This window comes from Urocampus carinirostris, chromosome 19 (genome assembly GCF_059441175.1).
Source record: "Urocampus carinirostris isolate Australia breed hairy pipefish chromosome 19, RoL_Ucar_1.0, whole genome shotgun sequence".
NCBI classification, from domain to species: Eukaryota; Metazoa; Chordata; class Actinopteri; order Syngnathiformes; family Syngnathidae; genus Urocampus; species Urocampus carinirostris.
Window position 1 is genome coordinate 26,390,846 of NC_142367.1, and position 22,528 is coordinate 26,413,373.

General features: G+C 43.0%; 1 protein-coding gene across 1 annotated transcript in view; it reads right to left on the reverse strand.

Moving 5' to 3' along the window:
• Window positions 1-2,572: 2,572 nt before the first annotated feature.
• Window positions 2,573-22,528, reverse strand: part of lrp2b (low density lipoprotein receptor-related protein 2b) — a 134,054-nt gene continuing 114,098 nt past the window's right edge. The window contains exons 65-81 of the mRNA XM_088322929.1: window positions 21,391-21,522; window positions 21,194-21,319; window positions 18,637-18,780; window positions 18,411-18,576; window positions 15,593-15,721; window positions 13,672-13,892; window positions 11,837-12,019; window positions 9,962-10,081; window positions 9,810-9,897; window positions 7,985-8,049; window positions 7,746-7,917; window positions 7,601-7,664; window positions 6,064-6,186; window positions 5,876-5,965; window positions 4,383-4,451; window positions 4,261-4,317; window positions 2,573-2,799 (exon numbers count right to left, since the gene is read on the reverse strand). Of these exons, the coding sequence (XP_088179055.1) occupies window positions 2,767-2,799; window positions 4,261-4,317; window positions 4,383-4,451; window positions 5,876-5,965; window positions 6,064-6,186; window positions 7,601-7,664; window positions 7,746-7,917; window positions 7,985-8,049; window positions 9,810-9,897; window positions 9,962-10,081; window positions 11,837-12,019; window positions 13,672-13,892; window positions 15,593-15,721; window positions 18,411-18,576; window positions 18,637-18,780; window positions 21,194-21,319; window positions 21,391-21,522 (1,982 nt within the window). The 3' untranslated portion in view covers window positions 2,573-2,766. The remainder of the gene's footprint in view (window positions 2,800-4,260; window positions 4,318-4,382; window positions 4,452-5,875; window positions 5,966-6,063; window positions 6,187-7,600; window positions 7,665-7,745; window positions 7,918-7,984; window positions 8,050-9,809; window positions 9,898-9,961; window positions 10,082-11,836; window positions 12,020-13,671; window positions 13,893-15,592; window positions 15,722-18,410; window positions 18,577-18,636; window positions 18,781-21,193; window positions 21,320-21,390; window positions 21,523-22,528) is intronic.

The following is a 22,528-nucleotide window of genomic DNA, read 5'->3' on the forward strand; positions in this document are numbered from 1 at the left end:
TAATAATACACATATTAGCATAGTATAGTAGCTTAAGCAGGGGCGATTTTAGGTCCAAACTTTGGGGGTGCTCGGAATCAAACGGACTGAACCATTTCAAGGCAGTTGAGTATTCCCAACACGGCATGGTTTACATTTTTGTTTTATTTTTTTCTTTTCAATCTTGCGGTTTTTTTTGTATCATATTTTAGCCTATCTTGTCTTTTATTGAGGAAAATAGTTTTTAAAATTGTATAATTTTTGGGGGTGCTTGTGGTGAATTTGGGGGTGCTTGAAGACCACCCCAAAACGGGCTGGTTACGCCCATGGTTTTGAGCACTATATTTGATCATTTTAGTTATGTCGTCCTAATGTAGTTGTATTTTTAATTATTTTTAACAGTATTTTTGCAGGCGTATTTTTGTAGTATTTTGGTAGTATATTTGTGGAATCACTGTAGTTTTATTTTCGTAGTATTTCTGCAGTCGTATTTTTGAAACCCGTGCAACCATGGCAACCATTTCGAAAATTGACAAGCACTTCACCCGAAAGTCAAGCACTTTTCCATCCTCGGAAATACAACGTTGAAATTCAAGTATTTTCGAGGATTTCAAGCACCCGTACGAACCCTGTGTAGTATAACGGAAGAGAGGTCACATATTTCATACAAAAAGACATAGTACAAGAAAAGTTATCACTATGCTTCGTGTTTTTTGTGGTAAAATTGTCATGATCACCGATTGGCTGCGCCCGCTCATTGGCCGCCAACCGCCGCGGGTTCTGATTGGCTCCCTGTCACTATTTGAACCCAGTCCTGTCTGTCCCCTTTTGTCAGTCCGTCTGCGAACCCCAGTTTACTCTAGGCAAGCCTTTTTCGACCCTGACTCCCACCTGTACCATTTTTTGCTCCCGTCTGTTCCCAGCTTCGACACGTTTTTGATCCCGATCACCTCTGCTCTCTCGTCCCGGCTTTCGATCTCGCTTTGTCCCGGACAAAAAAGTGTCTGGCTTACGACTCGCTTACGACCCCGACCACGTTTTTGTGAGAGAATACTAAACAGGACAAAAATAGACAGGAACGAAACTTTAAACCGATATTAAACAGGACAAAAATAAACGGGAACAATACCGGACAGGGAATACCAACAGGAAAACAGGACTGAGTCAAAACCCACGTCTTGCGGGGCAGAGGTTCGTTGACGGACTGACAAAGGAAAAATGAGAGCAGTGAGCTTAAATAGACAAAAAGCCAATTTGTCAAAGAGCCGCAGCTGGCGCCACACGGGCGGGGCCAATTGGGCGCCATGGCAACCGTGAAAGAATATATTTCAAATATATAATATGTAGCTTTAATATTCAGTTGCAGGAAGTTCTTCCCAATACATACCACTGGGAAACGCTCCTCTATAATTTGCATTGCCTATAATAAATGTCCATATTTGATACGTAAATCTTGCATGAATAGAAATGTCATAGTGCCCTGTTAAGGACAATACCGTACAAACTAATATCAGCTGCCGGCAAAGCAAAGCTATCAAAGAGCAATTCCGGCGTCAATTTTTTAAGCAGACTCCTTGAGAAACATGGCAACAATTTCAAACATTTACAAGCTTTTTAACCCTTGAAAACGCAACACTTATATCCAAGCATTTTTGAGGATTTCAAGCACCCGTACGAAGCCTGTGTGTTATAACGGAAGATAGGTCACATATTTCTTACAAAAAGTTATCACTATGCTTTTTTTGTTGTGAAATAATTTGAAATGTTCCATTCATGCCTTTTTTCCAACTGTGAGATTATTTTCTCTTAAATTTGATGTGTGTATTTGTGTTTTACTAGCATTTTCCTCACTGTTAAATGTGAAACTGGAGTGCCACGTCCAATTTTGTTGTCACTATGTGTTCAACCCATTTTGTACCAATGACAATAAAGGTATATTCTGTTCTATTCTATTCTATTCTATTCTAGTAGCCTCCCTTTAAGTTCATTTTTTGACAATGCCGTACCAACTAATACCAGCTGCCGGCAAAGCGAAGCCACCCAAGAGCAATTTCGGCGTCATTTTTTTAAGCAGACTCGTCGAGAAACATGGCAACAATTTCAAACATTTACAAGCCCTTGACCCAAAATTCAAGCGCATTTTAACCCTTGAAACGCAACATTTATATCTAAGAATTTTCGAGGATTGCAAATGCTTGTAAATGTTTGAAATTGTTGCCATATTTCTCAAGGAGTTTGCTTAAAAAATTAACGCCGAAATTGCTCTTTGAGAGCTTCGCTTTGCCGGCAGCTGGTATCACTTCGTACGGTATTGTCCTACGGGACAGGTGCTTGCTACGCCTTAACAGGGCACTATGACATTTATATTCGTGCAATACCAGCTGCCCAGCAAAGCGAAGCCACAAAAGAGCAATTTCGGCTTCATTTTTTTAAGCACACTTGTCGAGAAACATGGCAACAATTTCAAACATATACAAGCCCTTCACCCAAAATTCAAGCGCATTTTTAACCCTTGAAACGCAACATTTATATCCAAGCATTTCCGAGGATTTCAAGCACCCGTACGAACCCCGTCATGAAAAGGACTCAAACACAATGTGTTTTTTGTTTTAATCAAAGGAAGCGCTCACACTTTTATAGTTTAAGAAAAGAAATACAAACGTTGAAATTAGTAAGGATCAAAATGTACAAAAAATGATTCCATAAAATAATCGGAAGGGGGATTTCGATTGAGGTGCTCCATATACAGAAAAGGATATTGTGAATTCCATCCTCAGTCTTCTTTCTTTAAACGTCATACTCATCGTTCGATTGGTTGACCTGCAATTAGATGAGTACAAATATATCAAGTTTTGGAGATCAAATACTAGGAATAATATCACACATACCACACAGCATAATACTATAAGACCCAGATAGAGAAAAAACATAAAACAATTCTTTAAACCCTTAGATCAGGGGTGTCAAAGAAGCAGCCCGCGGGCCAGGTCAGGCACGCTAAGGGAGTGAATACGGGCCGCGAGATAACGGTGAGAGAGGCGCAAGAGAAAAATGAGCTGCAGGTTGAAATAGGTCCACTTGATGTACTTGTATTTCTCTCTCTCTCCCTCCCCTTCCCTTTTCTCTCACTCTCTCACCTTGACTCTCTCTGTCTCTTCTTCTCTTTCTTTGTTCCTCTTTGTTCCTTTCCCTCTGTGTGTCTCATTACCTTCTTTTGCTCTCTTCCTTTTCTCTGTCTTCTTCTTGCTTTACTCTTCTCTCTTTCTCCCTTTCTCTCCTTCTCTTTTCTCTCCTCTCTATGGATTTCCTTCTTTCTCTTTTCTCTCCTCTCTATGGATTTCCTTCTTTCTCTTTCTCTCCCTCTCTATGGATTTCTCTCTCTCTCTCTCTCTCTCTCTCTCTCTCTCTCTCTCTCTCTCTCTCTCTCTCTCTCTCTCTCTCTCTCTCTCTCACACACACACACACACACACACACACACACACACTATTTCTCTTTTAAACTTTTTTTTGTCACATTCTCTCGCTCTCACACTATTTATCTTTTTATCTTTTGTTTCTCACATTCTCTCTTTCTCTCACTCACACTTTCTCTTTTTATCTTTTATTTCTCACATTCTTACTCTCTCTCACTCACTATTTCTCTTTTCATCTTTTCTTTCTCGCATTCTATCTCTTTTTCCTCTCTCTCTCTCTCCCAAATTTCACATTAGTTTAAAACGGGAAATTCCAGGCTTGTTCCTCCCGAGTTTAAAATGTCAGCGAATGTTATTATCAGTCGCCTTGGGCTGCCAAGTAATAACATTCGCTTGGCGTGGAGCAAGCGGTCAAGTGAGGAATTTGGATGTGTCAGGCCGACCCCAACGAGTTTCTTGGAAATTGTGCAACTTTGGAAAATCGAAAGAGGACGAAAACATTTTGAAAAAACATTGTCGATTCCCGAAAAACATGCACATTGAGGGAAAAAACAAGTGCGTCATCGCGAGGGGATGTGCTAAGTAACATGAGATGTTGTCTGAGGATATAAAAAAGCTGATTGTCTCTTAGACGAATGAGAACTCTGTTTTGAACTCTGACGAAGATAAATAAACGTCTCTCCCTCTCCTGCCAAGACTTCTGTGTACTTTTGTGCATATTTTGGGGCATATTTCTCAGGCTGCTCCGAAAAAGACAACAAAAAACATTCCTACTTTTTTCTGAAAAAAATAAAAGGAATTTTACAGTGCTGTGTCTTGCAGTGTTAAAAACACAAAAGTCACATTTGAAGATGGCGTGCCACCTCACCGTGTATACAGGGTTTTTGAAGGACACCAATCCGTCGTCCTCCATGGGCTGGAACCTCTGTCAAAGCGTACGAACCGATTTCAAAGATGAAATTCACGGGCGAAAATTGTTCCCACGATTACCTGAGCGGGCGGGGAGGGTGCGGCCGTTTCTTCCGTCTCGGAGCCGTACGCCGGATTTTCGAAAGCCCCCTGCTACATCGGGAGTGCGATTTGGCAGCGGAAAGGAAAAACATACAGAGAGTCAGTGACGCAGCCCAAAACATCATGGGCTGCTCTCTGCCCAGTTTCCAAGACATTTCCGGTTTGCGGAACCGTAGCAGAGCCGTTAACATTCTAAAAGACAATTCCCAGCCCCCATCTCTTTGACCTAAAATAGCTTGGATTCTATTTCATCAAAACGACCCTTTGAGATTTACACACTGTTCCTTTAAGTTCCGCTCTCTCTGTGGGCACACATTAAATACACTCTGAGTCAATACAATTTCATGGGACTCGGGTTTGTTCACACGTTGTCCCTTTATGGATAACCCCCTTGCGCCCGCCACTAGGGGATGTTGTCCCGGCTTGTGTGGGTCTCGAGTTTTTTTTCACACACTGTCCCTTTATGTTCTGACTAAACTCGGCTGTTTTCAACGGTTCTGAGGGTTGCAATTAAAATAGCTCCGATTCTATTTCATCAAAACGACCCTTTGAGATTTACACACTGTTCCTTTAAGTTCTGACAAAACTTGGCCGCTCTCAAGGGTTCTGTGGGCAGACATTAAATACACTCCGAGTCAATACAATTTCATGGGACTCGGGTTTGTTCACACGTTGTCCCTTTATGGATAACCCCCTTGCGCCCGCCACTAGAGGATGTAGGCCTGGGTTAGAAATCCCCGGTCGGGAAAACTGTTGCGGGCTTGTTGTTGGAATTATATACATATATTTATCCTACATTAATATGTTATAAGTGTTCTCAGCCCTTTTTGTAGAGTTTTCAGTTTGTAAGCTGTTCTTCAAGGCCATGAGTTGTTTTTTGTACAGTCTGTCTCTTTATCTTACATACCCATGGGTGCAACTTGACCTGGAATAATCTGTGCATGCAATAACTCAAGTTGTTTTTCCCCAAAAGCCTTGAAAGAAGAAAGGAGGTGTCCAGAACAGAAACCAGCTGTGATCATCAGGCGGAAAGCAAGGCGTGCGAAAGAAGATTAATTAACTCCGCGCAGTTAGACGGCGGTCTCAACTAGTTAGATAGAACCCCTCCCTTCAGAAAGTTGAGACTTATGTACGATAGGGCGAACCTTAATAAAAAGAGGAGAGAGATCGGAGATTTCTTCAGAGTGATTTGGGAGATTGGCCGTATACAATCTTCGATCCTCTCCTTGCAAGATATCGAAAAACTGATCAGATTCTCTTTGTCTTTTATTTCAGAGCGTTTTATCATAAATGTTGGGGACTTAAACCTAACACTTGTGTTTTGGGGCTTGTGGCCGACACTAGTGGATGAAGGCTTTATCAGATCAAAGAGGTGGTGGCCTGGTTGAGAAGAGTCCCTGGATCTGGACTACGGCTAGGAAAAAACGATTTTTTTTATTCATTTTCTATTTTTTCTAAATCAAAGGAAGGACCTTGTCGGAAGCAGCAGGTTTGGTCGCGCTGGTCCTGGTGGGCTCTTTCACCATCTTGACGTCTCCGTAAAATGGATTCGTGATGCTCTCCTAATATGTATTTGGCCCAAGTGAATAATGCGAGTAAAAACGATGTTACTTATACATTTATTTTGAAAAATTGAATACATATGCATCCATCCTCACACCTGGTCAGTTTCTTTGGGGGTGGCAACCGTGCTGGGTGCGCTCCTGATGCCAGGCTGTGCTCCATTCACATAGGTGGGATTGCCAAAACTCTGCTCCGTCTCCTCCAAGGATATACATGGGACCTGACACAAAGAGGAAGACAATGGCAAATATATATAGACCGCTGACGTGTGGGAGAGCTATAAAAATTGGCTAACGCTAGAAAATACACCAGGCAAGAGACTTGTTACGTTTTTTAACCAGCTGCAGCCGGGGAGGCAAGCAGAGAGGAAAAGCAACTCGCTTTCCACCCTCTCTCTGCCTCTGTGTTTTATTGAAATCACAAGACATGGAAAAGTACTGGTATGGTGCGACAAAGACAAAAGTACCAACACCTTAAACAAAGACAGGAAGACTAAGAGACGCCAAAAGGAACATCAAACTGATTAGAAATACAGTGGAACCTCAGTTCTCGACCATAATCCGTTCCAGAACCCTGTTCGAAAACCGATTTGTTCGATCACCGAAAATCGTTTTTCCCATTAAAAGTATTGTAAATCATTTTTAATCCGTTCCAACACCCTGAATGTTTACCATGAACGTAAACATGAAGCTAACCCAGGCTAATCGTACGTTCGCGTTAGCGTAATCTTCCGTACGAAAGATTACGCTAACATGCACGTGTAAAAATAAAAAAATCAGGTCGTTTATAAGTCATTTAGCACCCGGGTCTCCACAACAAGTGGTGAGCGGTTAAAGGATAAAGAAAATAATTATGAATAGGATTTCTTACCTTTGTGGTGGTCTGCAGAAGCCATGCTCTATTCCCCCGAAAGAAGGGAAACTCGCAAACCTTCTTCATTTTGCTATTATTTCTTTCTTAAATGCAATAGTTGTACGCACTACTCTTCTCTTTTCACCTGTAGCAACTTTGCATCTTGCACCGACCTTCTTCGGAGGCATAATTAGGGGCTAAAACACTCCAGTCACCGATATTAAAAGCGAAAGCGAAAAGAAGTGCGCGCGCACGTCATAACAGTTCTTCAGGAGGGGTGGGGGCAATTTACACGATCTACACCCGTACGCCGCTCAGAATCGCACCCTAGCGTACCGGCGTTCGAACTCTTTTTTGAACGAAAAGCGAAGCAAGAATTTCTCGTAATTTTTGGTCGAGAACCGATTTGTTCGAACTGAGAGGCGTTCGAAAACCGAGGTTCCACTGTACACACCTTGAGCAAATACGTTTAAGCCTACTCCACAACAGCTAGGAAGCACTGAATATTACACAAGGTTTCTTTAATGTAAATGTATTTTTTTCATGCTTCTACTGAGGTTTTACTTCCATTTGTCTTGGAGTCCAGTGTGCCTTTAAAAACACAAATGTTTTGGAAACAACCCCCGTTTTTTATTCATTAATTTTGCAGTTTTTTGACAACAAATTTTCATATTGAAACCCTCAAAATGAATCTCATCCATATATACCTACCAATTTGCGACTAATCAGCCAATAGAGTAGATCTTAATAGTCGATTTAAAGTATTTTGAGAGTATGCTTACCGCCTCTGAATTCTGCCTGGGTTCAGGGTTTTCGGAATTGGATGCATTTGGAGGTGGACCCTTTCTGAATAGCATATCATGCAAGACAAATTATTGGCTTGAAATAACAAAAGATTAGCAACAACAACAACAAAAACGATCTTACCTGAAGAAAGATAGATTGGGCATTGATGGCATTGATGGCATTGATGGCATTGAGGGCATTGAAGGCATACTGGGAAGGATTCTTTCTAGGACATTGGACTTCTTCCTGGCCGCATAGACCAGAGCCACGAGCAGAACCAAGATAAGAACCGTCACGCCGATGGCGATGCCGACTGCGCCGAGGAGAACAAACGAAAGGTGAGAACCGATTTAGCAGCTAGGACGTATATGCAAACATACTTGATGATGCCACCACGTCATAGATGTTCGTCTGGCAGTATTCGCCTTTCCATTCAGGAGGACACCTAAATTCAAGGAGAGAGACACGGTGTGTTATAGTGCCTCGCAAAGGTCGACATATTACCATATTTCAGGATTCAAACTTGAAAAAAAATCTAATGTAATTAATTACCGTAAACTCCGGACTATAAGCCGCTACTTTTTTCCCAAACGTTCAACCCTGCGGCTTATTCAGTGATGCGGCCAATTGATGTCATTTTTCTAACGGCCGCCAGCGGCGCTCGAGTACAAAAGGTAAGATTTAGACCGGTGGAATATATGCACCGAGGAAGACTGCAACTTCTTGGCTTGTGCATGAATTAAATTAGCGTAAACATACCCTCATCATGCAAAATGCAAAAAGAAAGGCACATGACGCAGCACATGAGGAAGATGAGGACGGTTTACCGTGATTTTTACAAGTACGGTATGTTTTTCATACCAGACCCGTTTACTGTGTTGCGAGCGTGTTGCTAGCGTGTTGCTAGCGTGTTTTGGAATAAGGGAGCGTGGGACGACGTCTATATGACAAAGTTTCTTTCCGACACTGAGGAAGAGGACTTTGATGGCTACAGTTCTGAGGAGGAAGATGAGGACGGTTTACCGTGATTTTTACAAGTACGGTATGTTTTTTACCAGAACTGTGTTGCGAGCGTGTTGCTAGCGTGTTGCTACCATTAACTGCCCTGTCACAGGCACCGTTTGGGATGAAAGTTATATTATTATTATTATTAAAGCTTTGAAAACTCTCTCAGTGTACCGTCTTTCTTTGTATATATGTGTAACCATGTATAATATGTATTTGCAACTGTATATTTTTGTCATGTATTTATTTGTATTTATTTTAGACACTTATTCTAATATGTTTTGCACAGGCAAATGAAAAAGGAGGGGCGGAACAAACGAAGGGTGACGGGATGTGGGGTAAAGGTGAGACCTGTTGACAATAGTGGATATATATTTTTCCCCACCCTTGGAAATATACACTTTTTTCCTTGGATTACTTTCAACGGGACCCGGACTCTGCAGGTCTGCATCAAACCTTAAGTATCATTTTCCGTTCATTTTGCCGGCTGTGATTTTTGGACTTTGTACTTTAATGAAGGACATTCAGTTTCAATCATGGGACTTAAAGTCGGGTTTGGGTTAATTTTGTGTTTGTGTTACATTTTTTTAATGTGGGCGCATGCGGCTTATATACAGGTGCGGCTTGTGTAAGTACAAAATCGGTTTTCCTCTTAAAATATGGTGGGTGCGGCTTATAATCAGGTGCGCTCTATAGTCCGGAATTTACGGTATAACCTTTATCTTCTTTGGTCCTTTACCTTCTTTGTTTTCTTTTATCCTCACTGTTAAATGTGAACTGGAGTGCCACGTCCAATTTCGTTGTCACAATATGTTCAACCCATTTTGTAACAATGACAATAAAGGTATATTCTATTCTATTTTATTCTATTCTATTTGAGTAGGTGTTGCAAAAAATTACAGCCAAGCATCTTTTTGGGTTTCTCTATAGGTTTTATAGTGGTTAGCGCGTGTGCGGCACAGTTCTGAGGTCATGGGTTCAAATCCAGCTACCGGACTTCCTGTGCGGAGTTTGTATGTTCTCCCCTAGGTGTGAATGAGCGACTGTGTTGTCTGTCCCTGTGTGACCTGCGACTGGCTGGCAACCAGTTCAGGGTGTCCCCTGCCCACTGCCCGAAGATGGCTGAGATGGGCTCCAGCACACCCGCGACCCTACTGAGGATAAGCGGTACAGATAATGGATGGATGGATGGATGCTTACTTGCACAGAGCTTTGTTGTCGTCAAAGTAACAAGTGCCACCGTTCTGACACAGACAAGGCGGGGGCATGGTGGGCGGAGGTTCGAATCCTGGAAAAGATGGAATATTGACTCCCTGAGCGGCCAGGATTTCAACATGAAAACATTTCTATACCGGCATCGCAATGGGTGTGACTTCCAGGCACAAACTGAGTGCCTTCGGGACACGCGCACAAGTAGCCGCCTGGACGAAGGAGACACAAGTGGCTGCACGTTCCCTTACACGGATTGTTCACTGCGGAGAGGAAAGGGTTGACATCAAAGACTCGCAAAATGGATAAATAGGTGCATACAATGTTCCCTGTCATTTTCCTTACGGGTCTGAGCGTTCACACAAAGTCGGTGAGCAACGCTTGAAACGACAGTGAGCAACGGCAATCCCAAGTGTGGCAAAATAATTAATTATCAAACATGTCCAAAACTTGACATCAAGTTACAGCAGAGAAAATAATCGGGACTACACTTCCCTCCATTCAGGACATTGGCCAGAAGCGCTGCCTATCCCATGCTAAGAACATTATCAAGGACCCCTCTCACCCCCATCATGGACTGTTCACTCTGCTAGCCTCTGGGAAGAGGTACTGCAGTGTGCAGTGCAGGACCACCAGGTTCCGCAGTAGTCTAGTCCCCCTGGCCATTAGACTGTTAAATGGTCAATCTAACATATACTGGTAGTTAACCTAAATCTAAACGGCTGCTAATTTGACTTTTTGCACTACTGGCAGTTCTTTATAGCTTGCCACTCCTTGCACAATTGCTCTCTGCACTATTGTACTTACAGCGTTATTGTTACAGTGTTAATGTTACTGTTTACCTGATTTGTTAACCTGACTGCCCATTTTGCACATCTGGTTAGCTACTCCTCTTGCACTATCGGCACTATGGTAAAATACTTATACGTAGCCATAATACAATACAACTTTTACTTATATCTGTACATTCAAGGAAACTGTGCGGGTCAGATGTATCAACATTTCGTTCTGTATACACCTGTACTAGAATGACAATAAAGTAGATCTGAATCTGAATCTGAATTTTTCCAGCAATACAAAATGATTTTTCTCTTTTGAATTAATTGACTCATATACTATATCCTACAAATGTCGTTTGTTCTTACAATTCTTTCACAAGATATCCATTTTTTTTATTTCCTGATATATTTTGTCGCATAATATTAACATTTTTGGGGGGCTTATTGAGTCGGTTGTAAGATACAGAACTGTATTTAATCACATTTTTTAGTGGAAAAACAATGTTGGCAACAAGATTCACTTGATATCATTGGAACTTTGGAACTGGGTAGAGGTTATCATCTGGTTCACAAACTTTTTCTTCTTTTTTCCGTGTTTTTTTTTTCTACTTTTTTTTAAATTCCTTTAAAAAAAATCTTGTCGTGTTTATTTTTTCAGAGCTGTAACTTTTCTTTTTTTTGTTCTCTATTTACTTTTTTCCAACATTTCTTTCTTTTTTTTTCTGGCATTTTTCTGAATTTTTCCTTCTTGTTTCTCTTCCTTTTGTTTCTTTTTTCTCAGCTTTTCACTACTTTTTCCATTTTGGTATTTTTTTCCTTTTTGTTCTATTCCCCCCTTCCTTTAAGTCATTTTGTGCATCATTTTACATCATATTTGGTCATAATGGGATGAAAGAAGCAAAAACAACCCAAAGAGCCGTTTAGGACCCGAAAGAGCCGGTTCCTTTTAGTGAGCCGAGCTGAAGAAGCCGGTTCCCCGACAAACTCTAACTTTACTCAACTTTGTTCTACTTCAACTCGACTTCAAAATTCCGCATTTAGGACACAACGTCAGGGGAACCCGTATATTTTTACCTTCATGCACTGTAACTTTGACTTCTTCTTAATTAGTTGAGCCCTGATTTTTGTGCGCTGGCTAAATTTTCTTGTGCGCTGAGAATGTGCGAGCAGTGAGTGATTGCGCACGCGCGCAGCTTAGAGGGAACACTGGGTGCATATCATATTGTCGTTGCGGCTTACTGGAAATGGAGTTGTATCTCTGCTCCTGATAAATAGAAACTTGGGTAAGCCAAGGTCCAACCGTCAGCAGCTTGGTCTTGGTCCCTCCGCCAAACTTGTCTTGACGGAAGACTTCGCCCTTTTCCTGCGTGTTCCAATAAACGTGGTCCTCGAACACGTTCACGCTGAAGGGGTTTCTCACGTCTGAGGGGAAAATTCCAAATGACAGCAAAATTATGAACCTGAGTGAATAACCTGTGTTACCTTGTAGCCAAGGTGATCACAAAAACACGTTTTTTTGCCCATTTCCTTTTATCTAACTGTTGGGAATTAATCTCAAAATGTATCGTTTACCAAATAGTTCGAATGAGTTATCTGACTCCATTAACCAAACACAACTACATTCACCCAACAATTTATGCGCGCTCGTTTCTGGAGGGAAAAGATGAACAAGAAAGCTGACATTTTCACACGGGGGCAGATTTAATTTCATTAACAATTTAACTACTCCATCGAAAATGGCCGAATTAGTGTCGTTGGAGTCACTGGGAAGCCCTCTTCTCAAGTCCTTTAGCTCTCTCCTATCGGCCATCTTCTCCCTGCATAATGGCGTGCCGACTCCTCCCATGGGCATGCCAAGGAAGCCCCCCCTGGGCGTCACGATGTCTGGAATACTCAAAACAACACCGAGCGTTTCTACGTCATCAGGGCCTTTCTGCGTCTGGATGTGCTGATTATCCTATCAGCCGTTCCTGTAAACAACATTTTCCACCAGGGTGACCTGACATCGCACCTACAGCCCAGCCAGTGAATATCTTTTGCATTAAATGTAATTCGTATTCGATCGTATAAAATCCTTTATAGTCCAATGTATAAAATCCTTCATAACGTAACCCCAAAACAAGGTTTACGGCACGGGTGTCAAACAGGCGGCCCGCGGGCCGGATCAGGCCCACTAAGGGATTGAATCCGGCCTGCGAGAGAAGCGTAAGAGAAAAACAAGCTGCAGGTTGAAATATGTCAACTTGATGTTGCCAAAGCCAGGTGCCTCTCACAAAGACACTGTACTTATCTCTCTCTCTCTCTCTCTCTCTCTCTCTCTCTCTCTCTCTCTCTCTCTCTCTCTCTCTCTCTCTCTCTCTCTCTCTCTCTCTCTCTCTCTCTCTCTCTCTCTCTCTCTCTCTCTCTCTCTCTCTCTCTCTCTCTCTCTCTCTCTCTCTCTCTCTCTCTCTCTCTCTCTCTCTCTCTCTCTCTCTCTCTCTCTCTCCTTTTCTTCCACTCTCTGTTTCTGCCTCTTTCACTCTTTTTCTTTGTGTCTCTTTTTCTCTTCCTTTGTTGCTCTTTGTCTCTTTCTCTCTGGGTCTTTTTAACTTCTTTTGCTCTAACTTCCTTTTTTCCTTTTCTCTCTTTTCTCTTTCTCTCTTCCTACTCTTCGCACTTTATTTCTCTCCTGTCTTTCTATTTCTTTTTGGATTTATTTCTTCCTCTCCCTTTCTTTCCCCCTCTCTCACGACTGCTCTTTTTATATCTTTTGTTTCTCACGCTTTCTCCTTCTCTCTCTTTTTCTTTCTTTGTCCCGCCCTCTCTCTTCCTTTCTTTCCCCCTCTCTCACGACTGCTCTTTTTATATCTTTTGTTTCTCACGCTTTCTCCTTCTCTCTCTTTTTCTTTCTTTGTCCCGCCCTCTCTCTTCTTTTCCCTCCCTCTTTCTCTTATTTATTTATGTCTCTTTTTCTTTCTCTTTAATCTACTTGTCCGGCCCCCGACAGAACTTTTGTTCTATCGTGTGGCCCCCGAGTTCAAATGAGTTTGACACCCCTGGATTACAGTATACTTGTTGTGCCTTATTTTTCGTACCAATAAAAACAGCGGTTCTGCGATCCTCTCCGGACGGTAGAACCGACTCGATGCGGTTCTCCTTGGAGTCGGACCAGTAGATTCGGTCATTATTGGTGAAGTCAATGGACAGGCCGGTGGGCCAACCCATGTTCTGCCCAACGAGGACCTTCCTCATGTGGCCGCTCATCCAGGAACATTCGATCTTAGCTGCTTCGCCCCGGTCGGACCAGTACAACATCCTGCAGGAAACAACGTGTTAAGACGCAAGTATTTTACTGTTGCTGACATATTTGTCTAGCATCTTGGAGCCAAAAACCTCACCATTATTTTTTTCTACAGAAAAATTTGTTTACTTTAAGTCACCGTAGTTTGGGTTCTTCTTTGTCCTTTTTAGCACTCTATTTTTGGTTGCACTACACATGTGATACAGTGACATGTAGTGGTCAAAAATACACACTGTCCCTTTAAACCAGTGGTTCTCAAATAGTAGGGCAGGCACCCCTGGGGAGCAACGCTCTGTCAAGGGTGGCGCTGAGCGAGTTTGACCTCAGGGAAAATCTTTTTTTTTTTTTTTTTTTTTTTTTTTAACTTAAAAAAAAATCAAAAAATCAAGCGCAATTGCACCTCCACTACACTAGGGAGCAGTGTCGCTCTCATTGACAGTGTTTTATTTACCTTTAAGTAATGAGTATTAGCATTAAGTATTAAGTGGAGCTGTCATGGTTGCCATGGCGACCAATTGGCCCCGTTTGTGTGGTGCCAGCTGCGGCTCGTTGACAGATTGGCTTACCTTCTACTTGAGCTCAGAGCTGTCACTCTCTCTTTGTCAGTCCTTCAACGAACCTCTGCCCCGCAAGACGTGGGTTTTGACTCAGTCCCGTTTTCTGTTGGTATTTCCTGTCCGGTATCGTTCCCGTTTATTTTGTCCTGTTTAATATCGGTTTCCAGTTTCGTTCCCGTCTAGTTTGTCCTGTTTAATTTCGATATCCTGTTTTGATATCAATCCTGTCTGTTACGTTCTGTCTGGTATCGACCCCATCCGTCTGATATCTGCTCAGGCAATTGGTATCGAACTGGTCGGCCTCTAGCTTCCTGTCATTCCACACCAGACTGCTGCCTAACGTGCATGACTCCCCATTTTTCGTAAAATAAAAAGCTTGTGTGAGAAACGTCACGCATTTGGAAAATCTGTTTGTGTCAGGACCAGAACGGAGACAGGACCCACTGGTGATTGCTGGACGCAGGAAGCAGGTCACTCTGAACACGTGGATCTTCCGTGGCGAGCGATGGCGGTGTCGGGGACAGAAAAACGGGTCAGTAGCCGGGACTGGAGAGCAAAAACGTGGTCGGGGTCGTAAGCGAGTCGTAAGCCAGGAAAGGAGAGTAGACGTGGTCAGGGACAAAAAGAGGTCGAAAGCCGGGACGGGAGAGTAGACGTGGTCAGGATCAAAAACGGGTCGAAGCCGGGGGATAGACGGGAACAAAAACAAGTGGGTTTCAGGGTCAAAAAAGGCTTGCCTAGTGTTTTGGTTCGCAGACGGACTGACAAAAGGGGACAGATAGGAGTGGGTTTAAATTGGGACCGGGAGCCAATCAGAGTCCAAGGGAGTTGACACCAAAGGAGCAGGCACGTCGGTAATCATGACAGTTTGTAGTTTTTTTTTGGAAAATACCACCAAAATTAAAATAAGGTCAAATTTTTTCTAAAATAACTCAAATTGGGCTGATCGAGGGTGAATTTTGGACCGTACTTTTAACCCTATCGTTTTTATAGTGCATGGAACTTTCCCTATAAGGACTGGTTATTACAACCGGGCAACATAAGACACAGTTCTTCTGATTTGGGGCAGTAACTTGTCCCCTTAAAGTCTTGATCCTAAAGGAGTCCACCCCAAAGATTCTTACTGACTTTGCGTAACGTGAACCCCTCCGACCTTACCCGAGTCGCGGATTGACCGCTACGGCAGACGGGTGTCCCAGATCGGTCTTGACCAGATGCTTCCTGTAGCGTCCATCCAACTTGGCCACCTCTAACCTCATCAACTGAGAGTCAGCCCAGTAAAGATTTCTACCGAAAGGAAAGAAAGTTCAATTTACATAGAGTCGATGTATAATGAGTAAGCGTAGTTTCCGATTATAGATAAAACGTCCTTAACTCGTTCAGTCTCATCACGTATTAGCGTGAATTCCGGACTATAGAGCGCACCCGATTATAAGTCGCACCCACCACATTTTAAGAGGATAACCGCTTTTGTACTTACACAAGCCGCACCTGTATATAAGCCGCATGCGCCCACATTAAAACATGTAACACAATCACAAAAGTAACCCAAACCCGACTTTAAGTCCAGCGATTGTAACTGAATATAAAGTACACAGTCCAAAAACCACAGCTGGCAAAATGAACGGAAAGTGATACCGGTACTTAAGGTTTAATGCAGACCTGCAGAGTCCGGGTCCCGTTGAAAGTAATCCAAGGAAAAAAAAGTCTATATTTCCAAAGGTAAGGGTGGGAAAAATATATATCCACTATTGTCCGCTGCGTCCAAAAACACGTCTCACCTTTACTCCACTTCCCGTCAGCCCCCGTTGTTTTTGCTCCTTCTTTTTGATTCGCCCGTGGAAAACATATCAGAATAAGTCTCTAAAATAAATACATTACAAATATATACAGTTGCAAATACATATTATACATGCTTACACATATTTACAAAGAAAGACGGTACACCGAGAGAGTTTTCAAAACTTTGATAATAATAATATAACTTTCATCCCAAACAATGACTGTGACAGGTAGCAACACGCTCGCAACACAGTAAACGGGTCTGTTAAAAAAATATACCGTACTTGTAAAAATCACGGTAAACCATCCTCATCTTCCTCCTTATAACTGATGCCATCAAAGGCATCTTCCTCAGTATCGGAAAGAAAATTTGTCATATAGATGTCGTCCCACGCTCCCTTATCCCAAAACACATTAGCAACACGCACGCAAAGTAAAGTTTAAGTGCAATAGCTGTGTTTCCTTCTTTATCGGACTGCTCGATTGCTTTTAGCTTGAAAGCTGCGTCATGTGCCTTTCTTTTTGCAATTTGCATGATGAGGGTAAGTTTACGCTAATTTAATTTGTGCACAAGCCAAGAAGTTGCAGTCTTCCTCGGCGCATATATTACGCCGGTCTAAATTTTATCTTTTGTACTCGAGCGCCGCTGGCGGCCGTTAGAAAAATGACATAAATTGGCCGCATCACTGAATAAGCCGCAGGGTTGAACGTTTGGGAAAAAATTCGCGTATTATAGTCCGGAATTTACGGTAGTATGTTTTCAGAAGCATTGTCTCTAAGTGACATAAAATAACTCTTATATAGGGTTTGGGGCAGCTTATCAGTAAGTATGAAGCCTACGGGATTGATTTAAGTATGATAAATCACTATTCGATCAGATTGTTGTCCACACATCAAGGGAGCCCCCACTTCCTAGTGTTGCTTCCTATATCCAGCAATTTAAATGTGTAGGCAGCGTCATAAGGTAGCAGTGTTTGAGAGTATAGACAGGGCTTTTTTTCTTTCTTAAAAGATGACAAAGTCACTTTGTCATCCCCGGGGCAGGGAGGGATGCGGTTTCATGAATGTCCGCAGGAACACGATCGTCATGGTGACCGAAATCGGGTGATCACCTCACCGAATATATAGGGCGCTGTTGTTTACTAAACAATGGTCAAAGCGACAAAAATAGGGGAGACTGGGTACAGATGTAACACATTTTAGTTTCTCCCTCCCCATTTTATGATCTTTTGTGTTTGTCCTCTCAAACTTTTATACATGATACCTTAATTTGTGTTTCAAAAGTGGACATCATTGGTAAAGTGCTTGCCTGATTCGCCTCCCAACTATTTAAACTTAGTGTTCTCATTGACTCCTTGACAGTCCGTCAACGAACCTCTGCACTTGCAAGACGTGTATTTTGACCCTGTCCGGTATCTTGCTCCAGTCTCCAGTATCAATTCCGTCTGTTCTGCCCTGTCCAGTATCTTGCTCATGTATCCAGTGTCCGGTATCGATCCCGTCTGTCCAGTTCTGTCCAGTATCCTGCTTGTGTAACCAGTATCCCGTATTGATCCCGTTTGTCCAGTCCGGTATCTTGTTCCAGTCTCCAGTATCAATTCCGTCTGTCCTGCCCTGACCAGTATCTTGCTCATGTATCCATTGCCGGTATTGATCTCGTCTGTCCTGTCCTGTCCAGTATCCTGCTTGTGTAACCAGTATCCCGTATTGAACCTATCTGTCCCGTCCTGTATCATGCTGCTGTTTCCAATATCCATCTCGTCTGTCCTGTCCGTTTTTTATCTTGTCTGCCCGTGGCCTCCTGTTTTACTGCGCCTGACTTGTCTGTCTCACTTCTTCCACCTAGCGATCGCCCCATCACTGGCATTTGTGTTCACGCGTATGACCGCCCCATTCCCGTAAAATAAAGCTTGTGTGAAAACGTTACGCGTCTGGGTCCACCGTCTGTTCGGGTTCTGACATCCAATTGGTCAAACTCTCCCCTGTGTTACAACTGTACCAGAACTCCCCTACTTTTTTTCTAATGGAAAATGAAGGTTTGAACGAAATTTTCTGTCAGCCTTTAAAAATGAGCCAAAATAGTCAAATCTGTCAGGCACCATTCGACAGAAACGTCTGGCAGTGAATGAGTTACCGGTATTTTACTCGTTGGAGTAGAAAAAAAAAATACCAGAAAGGGAAGCAGGAACCTCACCTTCCCACCCAGTCTACAGCAATGCCATCAGGTCTGGTGATGTACTTGATATCAAGATCAACAGCGGCCCCGATGTTGTTGCTTCCATCATCCACAGAAGGTATGTAAGCTCTTTTAATGGCGCCCGGTGCCGAACCCTTGCTGGCCACCGTAAAGTAAACCATACCTGGCGGAACATATCCACAAAAATGTTTTTTTTGTTTCTCTCATATTTCTCTTGACTCACTGAATCCGGTGTTGTTGTGGTCCCAGTCGTAGTCCAGTGCCATGATGCGATCGTCCTCCTGGATGAAGTCGTGGTAGCCGCCCGTTTGTAGGTTGAACCTCCGGATGCGGACCGTCTCGGGGAGCAGGAGCATGGGGGTGGTGCCTGGAGGAGAAAACCAGGAGAAATGCCTTTCATGGTCATCTGGGTAGAGGTTATCATCTGGATCACAGTTTTTTTCTAATTGGTCTGACTTCAGGACCCACCGTTCCACCAAAATGACAAGCTGCGACCCAAATCAAGAGAAAATGTCCACTTCTCAAATGAAAGGACAGCGCAGTTTAGGTAGAGTAGAGTATATTCATCTTTTTCCCCAAAAAAAAGATGACTGTCACGGTTGCCATGGTGCCCAATTGGCCCCGCCTGTATGGCGCCAGATTGACAGATTGGCTTCCCTTCTATTTAAGCTCAGTGCTCTCACTCTTCCTTTGGCAGTCCGTCAACGAACCTCTGCCCCGCAAGACGTGGGTTTTGACTCGGTCCTATTTCCTGTAGGTATTTCCTATCCGGTATTGTTCCCGTTTATTTTGTCCTGTTTAATATCGGTTTCCAGTTTTGTTCCCGTCTAGTTTGTCCTGTTTAATTTCGATAACCTGTTCGGATATCAATCCTGTCTGTCCCGTTGTTTAATATCGGTTTCCAGTTTTGTTCCCGTCTAGTTTGTCCTGTTTAATTTCGATAACCTGTTCGGATATCAATCCTGTCTGTCCCGTTGTTTAATATCGGTTTCCAGTTTCGTTCCCGTCTAGTTTGTCCCGTTTATTCCTGATATCCTGTTTTGATATCAATCCTGTCTGTCCCGTCCTGTCCGGTATCGACCCCATCTGTCCGATATCTGCCCGGGCAATTGGTATAGATCTCGTCGGCCTCTGGCTTCCTGTTATTCCACGCCAGACTGCTGCCTACCATGCATGACACACTTTTTCCCGTAAAATAAAAGGCTTGTGTGAGAAATGTCACGCATTTGGGTCCTGATCCTGTTCCGGTTCTTGACAATGACTTCAAGTACCGTATATACTCACATTTAAGTGACCCCCTGAAACTGCTTTAAAATAGCCGCATACTAAAAGAAATACAAAATATTCCTAAAGTGTGTACCTATACATCAAATTCATTAAGTCATAAAAATTAATTATTAATAATTACATAATAAATTATTTACTTATGTAGTTAATAAGGTTATTATATTGGTACAAAGCTAAAACATTTTTAAACCATTTACTGTACCTTTAATGCCTAACACTCATACACCATTGTCGTAATTCACAATTGTGTTGTTCTCTTTTGACACAATCTTTCCACTATTCCCCCCCTTATCACTGTTTTTCTTGGGACCCATTATTATGAGCAGAAAAGGGAAATAAAATCCACGATATCGCAATAAAATAAGATGTGTTCCCACTTTAATTCCTCGAAGAGATTGTTGAGGAGAGTAATTGATCCCACAGGAACCATGCAAAACAGATCGGTGGCACACCTTTGGGTCCCAACCCACCAGTTGAGAAGCACTGCTACAAATACATAAAATGAACAAAACAAATACAAAATAACTAAAAATAGTGAAATGATCCATTACGAACCTTTGTGGTTTTTTCCTTCATTTTGGAAAAAAAAAGTTTGTTGTTGTTATAAAATTAGATCGAGTGGTAGTTTTTGATACACGACAATTACCATTTCTAAATTTTCCCAAGAAAACACTAATTTGTCTCTGGTTTCAGATATTATATGTTTTAAGAGACTATGGAAAATCTCAGAAATTGTAAAATACTGTTATTGTTGTTATTCAAACAATGTGATGACGGTTGCCATGGTGCCCAATTGGCCCCGCCTGTATGGCGCCAGATTGACAGATTAGCTTCCCTTCTATTTAAGCTCAGTGCTCTCACTCACCCTTTGTCAGTCCGTCAACAAACCTCTGCACCCGCAAGATGTGTGTTTTGACTCCGGTATCCTGCTTGTGTTTCCTGTCCGGTATCGTTCCTGTCTAATTTGTCCCGTTTAATATCGATCTCCAGTGTCTGGTATCATTCCTGTCTATTTTGTCCTCTTTTCGATCTCCAGTGTCTGGTGATGTTCCTGTCTATCTTGTCCTGTCTCGCCTACCTCCTGAGCTAATGCCGCCCCTGTTTTGATCCCGACCACGTCTGCTCTCCCGTCCCGACTTACGATCCGATTTTGATCCTTACCACATCTGCTCTCCCGTCCCGGCTTACAACTCGTTTCCGACCCCGACCACGTCTTGCTCTCCCAGTCCCGGTTACACACCAGTTTTCCGCCCCTGACACCACTGTGTTCGGATCACGAAGTACGAGAGCGACTTGCTTCCCACGTCCAGCGTACACTGGATCGTGGGCGCAACCCTTCCTCTCTCGTTCAATAAAACTTGTGGTAAACGTCACGCTAATGGGTCCTGTTTCCGTCCTGGTCCTGACAATCTGGTCAAAATGGCCCATGGTTGGGCTATTTTGTACCCAATTGGGGTTTTGTGCGTTATTTACATGTTAGACTGACAACATACCCTCGGCTTCGCATTTATCCCCGTTGCCGACTTCTCGATAGCCGGGGGCGCATTCGCAGTCGTAGCCGCCCTTGGTGTTCTTACACAGCTGAGGGCAGGTGCCGAACACTTCGCACTCGTTGACATCTGCGGGAAGCAAGTAGGTTTTTGACGGTGTGGTTTTCTCCTTGGACGGAATCATGCGGTTTTGTGCTTACCTAAGCAAGTGTACGTGTTGTCTGGGTCCACGACGTAACCGGTACTGCAAGAGCAGATGAATCCTGTGCCGTTCAAGTTGGTGCACAACTGCTGGCACCGTTTCTCATCACAGTTGCGGTCGTGGCCGAAATCTGGGGAAAAAAGGAGTAGAAATGGGTTTGTTGTCATGATTCCCGATGTGAATCACCTGTGCCCGCTCATCTGTCAACCTCTGTTTATACAAGGCAAGCTTTTTTCGACCCTGACTCCCACCTGTCCCGTTTTTGCTCCCATTCCATGCCACTCCTTTGCACATCTGTTCTCCTCTGCACATCGTACTCCAGTGTTATTGTTATTGTATAGTGACTTGTTTACCTGACTGCCCATTTTGCACATCTGGTGAGCTGCTCCTCTTGCACTCTTTGCACTATTGTATAATACTCATTGCTATAATTATTTAGTATATTATTAGTATTTTAATACTCCAACTCAATACAACATTGTACTTATATCTGTACATGCAAGGAAACTGTGCGGGTCAGATGTATCGACATTTCGTTCTGTATACACGTGTACAAGAATGACAATAAAATATATCTGAATCTGAATCTGAATTTGTCTCCGGCTACAACCCGTCCCGACTTACGACCCCTTTTTGATCCTGACCACGTCTGCTCTCCCGTCCCCAATTACAACCGGTTTCTGACCCTGACCAAGTTTTTGCTCTCCTGTCCCAGCTATCGACCTGTTTTCCATTCCTGACACCGCCATCGTTCGCGACGGAAGATCCACTTTATTTAGTAATTATTTAGTATATTATTAGTATTTCAATACTCCAACTCAATACAACATTTTATTTATATCTGTACATACAAGGAAACTGTGCGGGTCAGATGTATCGACATTTCGTTCTGTATACACCTGTACAAGAATGACAATAAAGTAGATCTGAATCTGAATCTGAATTTGTCTCTGGCTACAATCCATTTAGATCCCGACCACGCCTGCTCTCCCATCCCGACTTATGACCCGTTTTTGATCCCGACCACGTCTGCTCTCCCATCCTGACTTACGACCGGTTTCTGACCCCGATCACGTTTTGCTCTCCTGTCCCGGCTATCGACCTGTTTTTCTGTTCCTGACACCGCCATCGCCCGC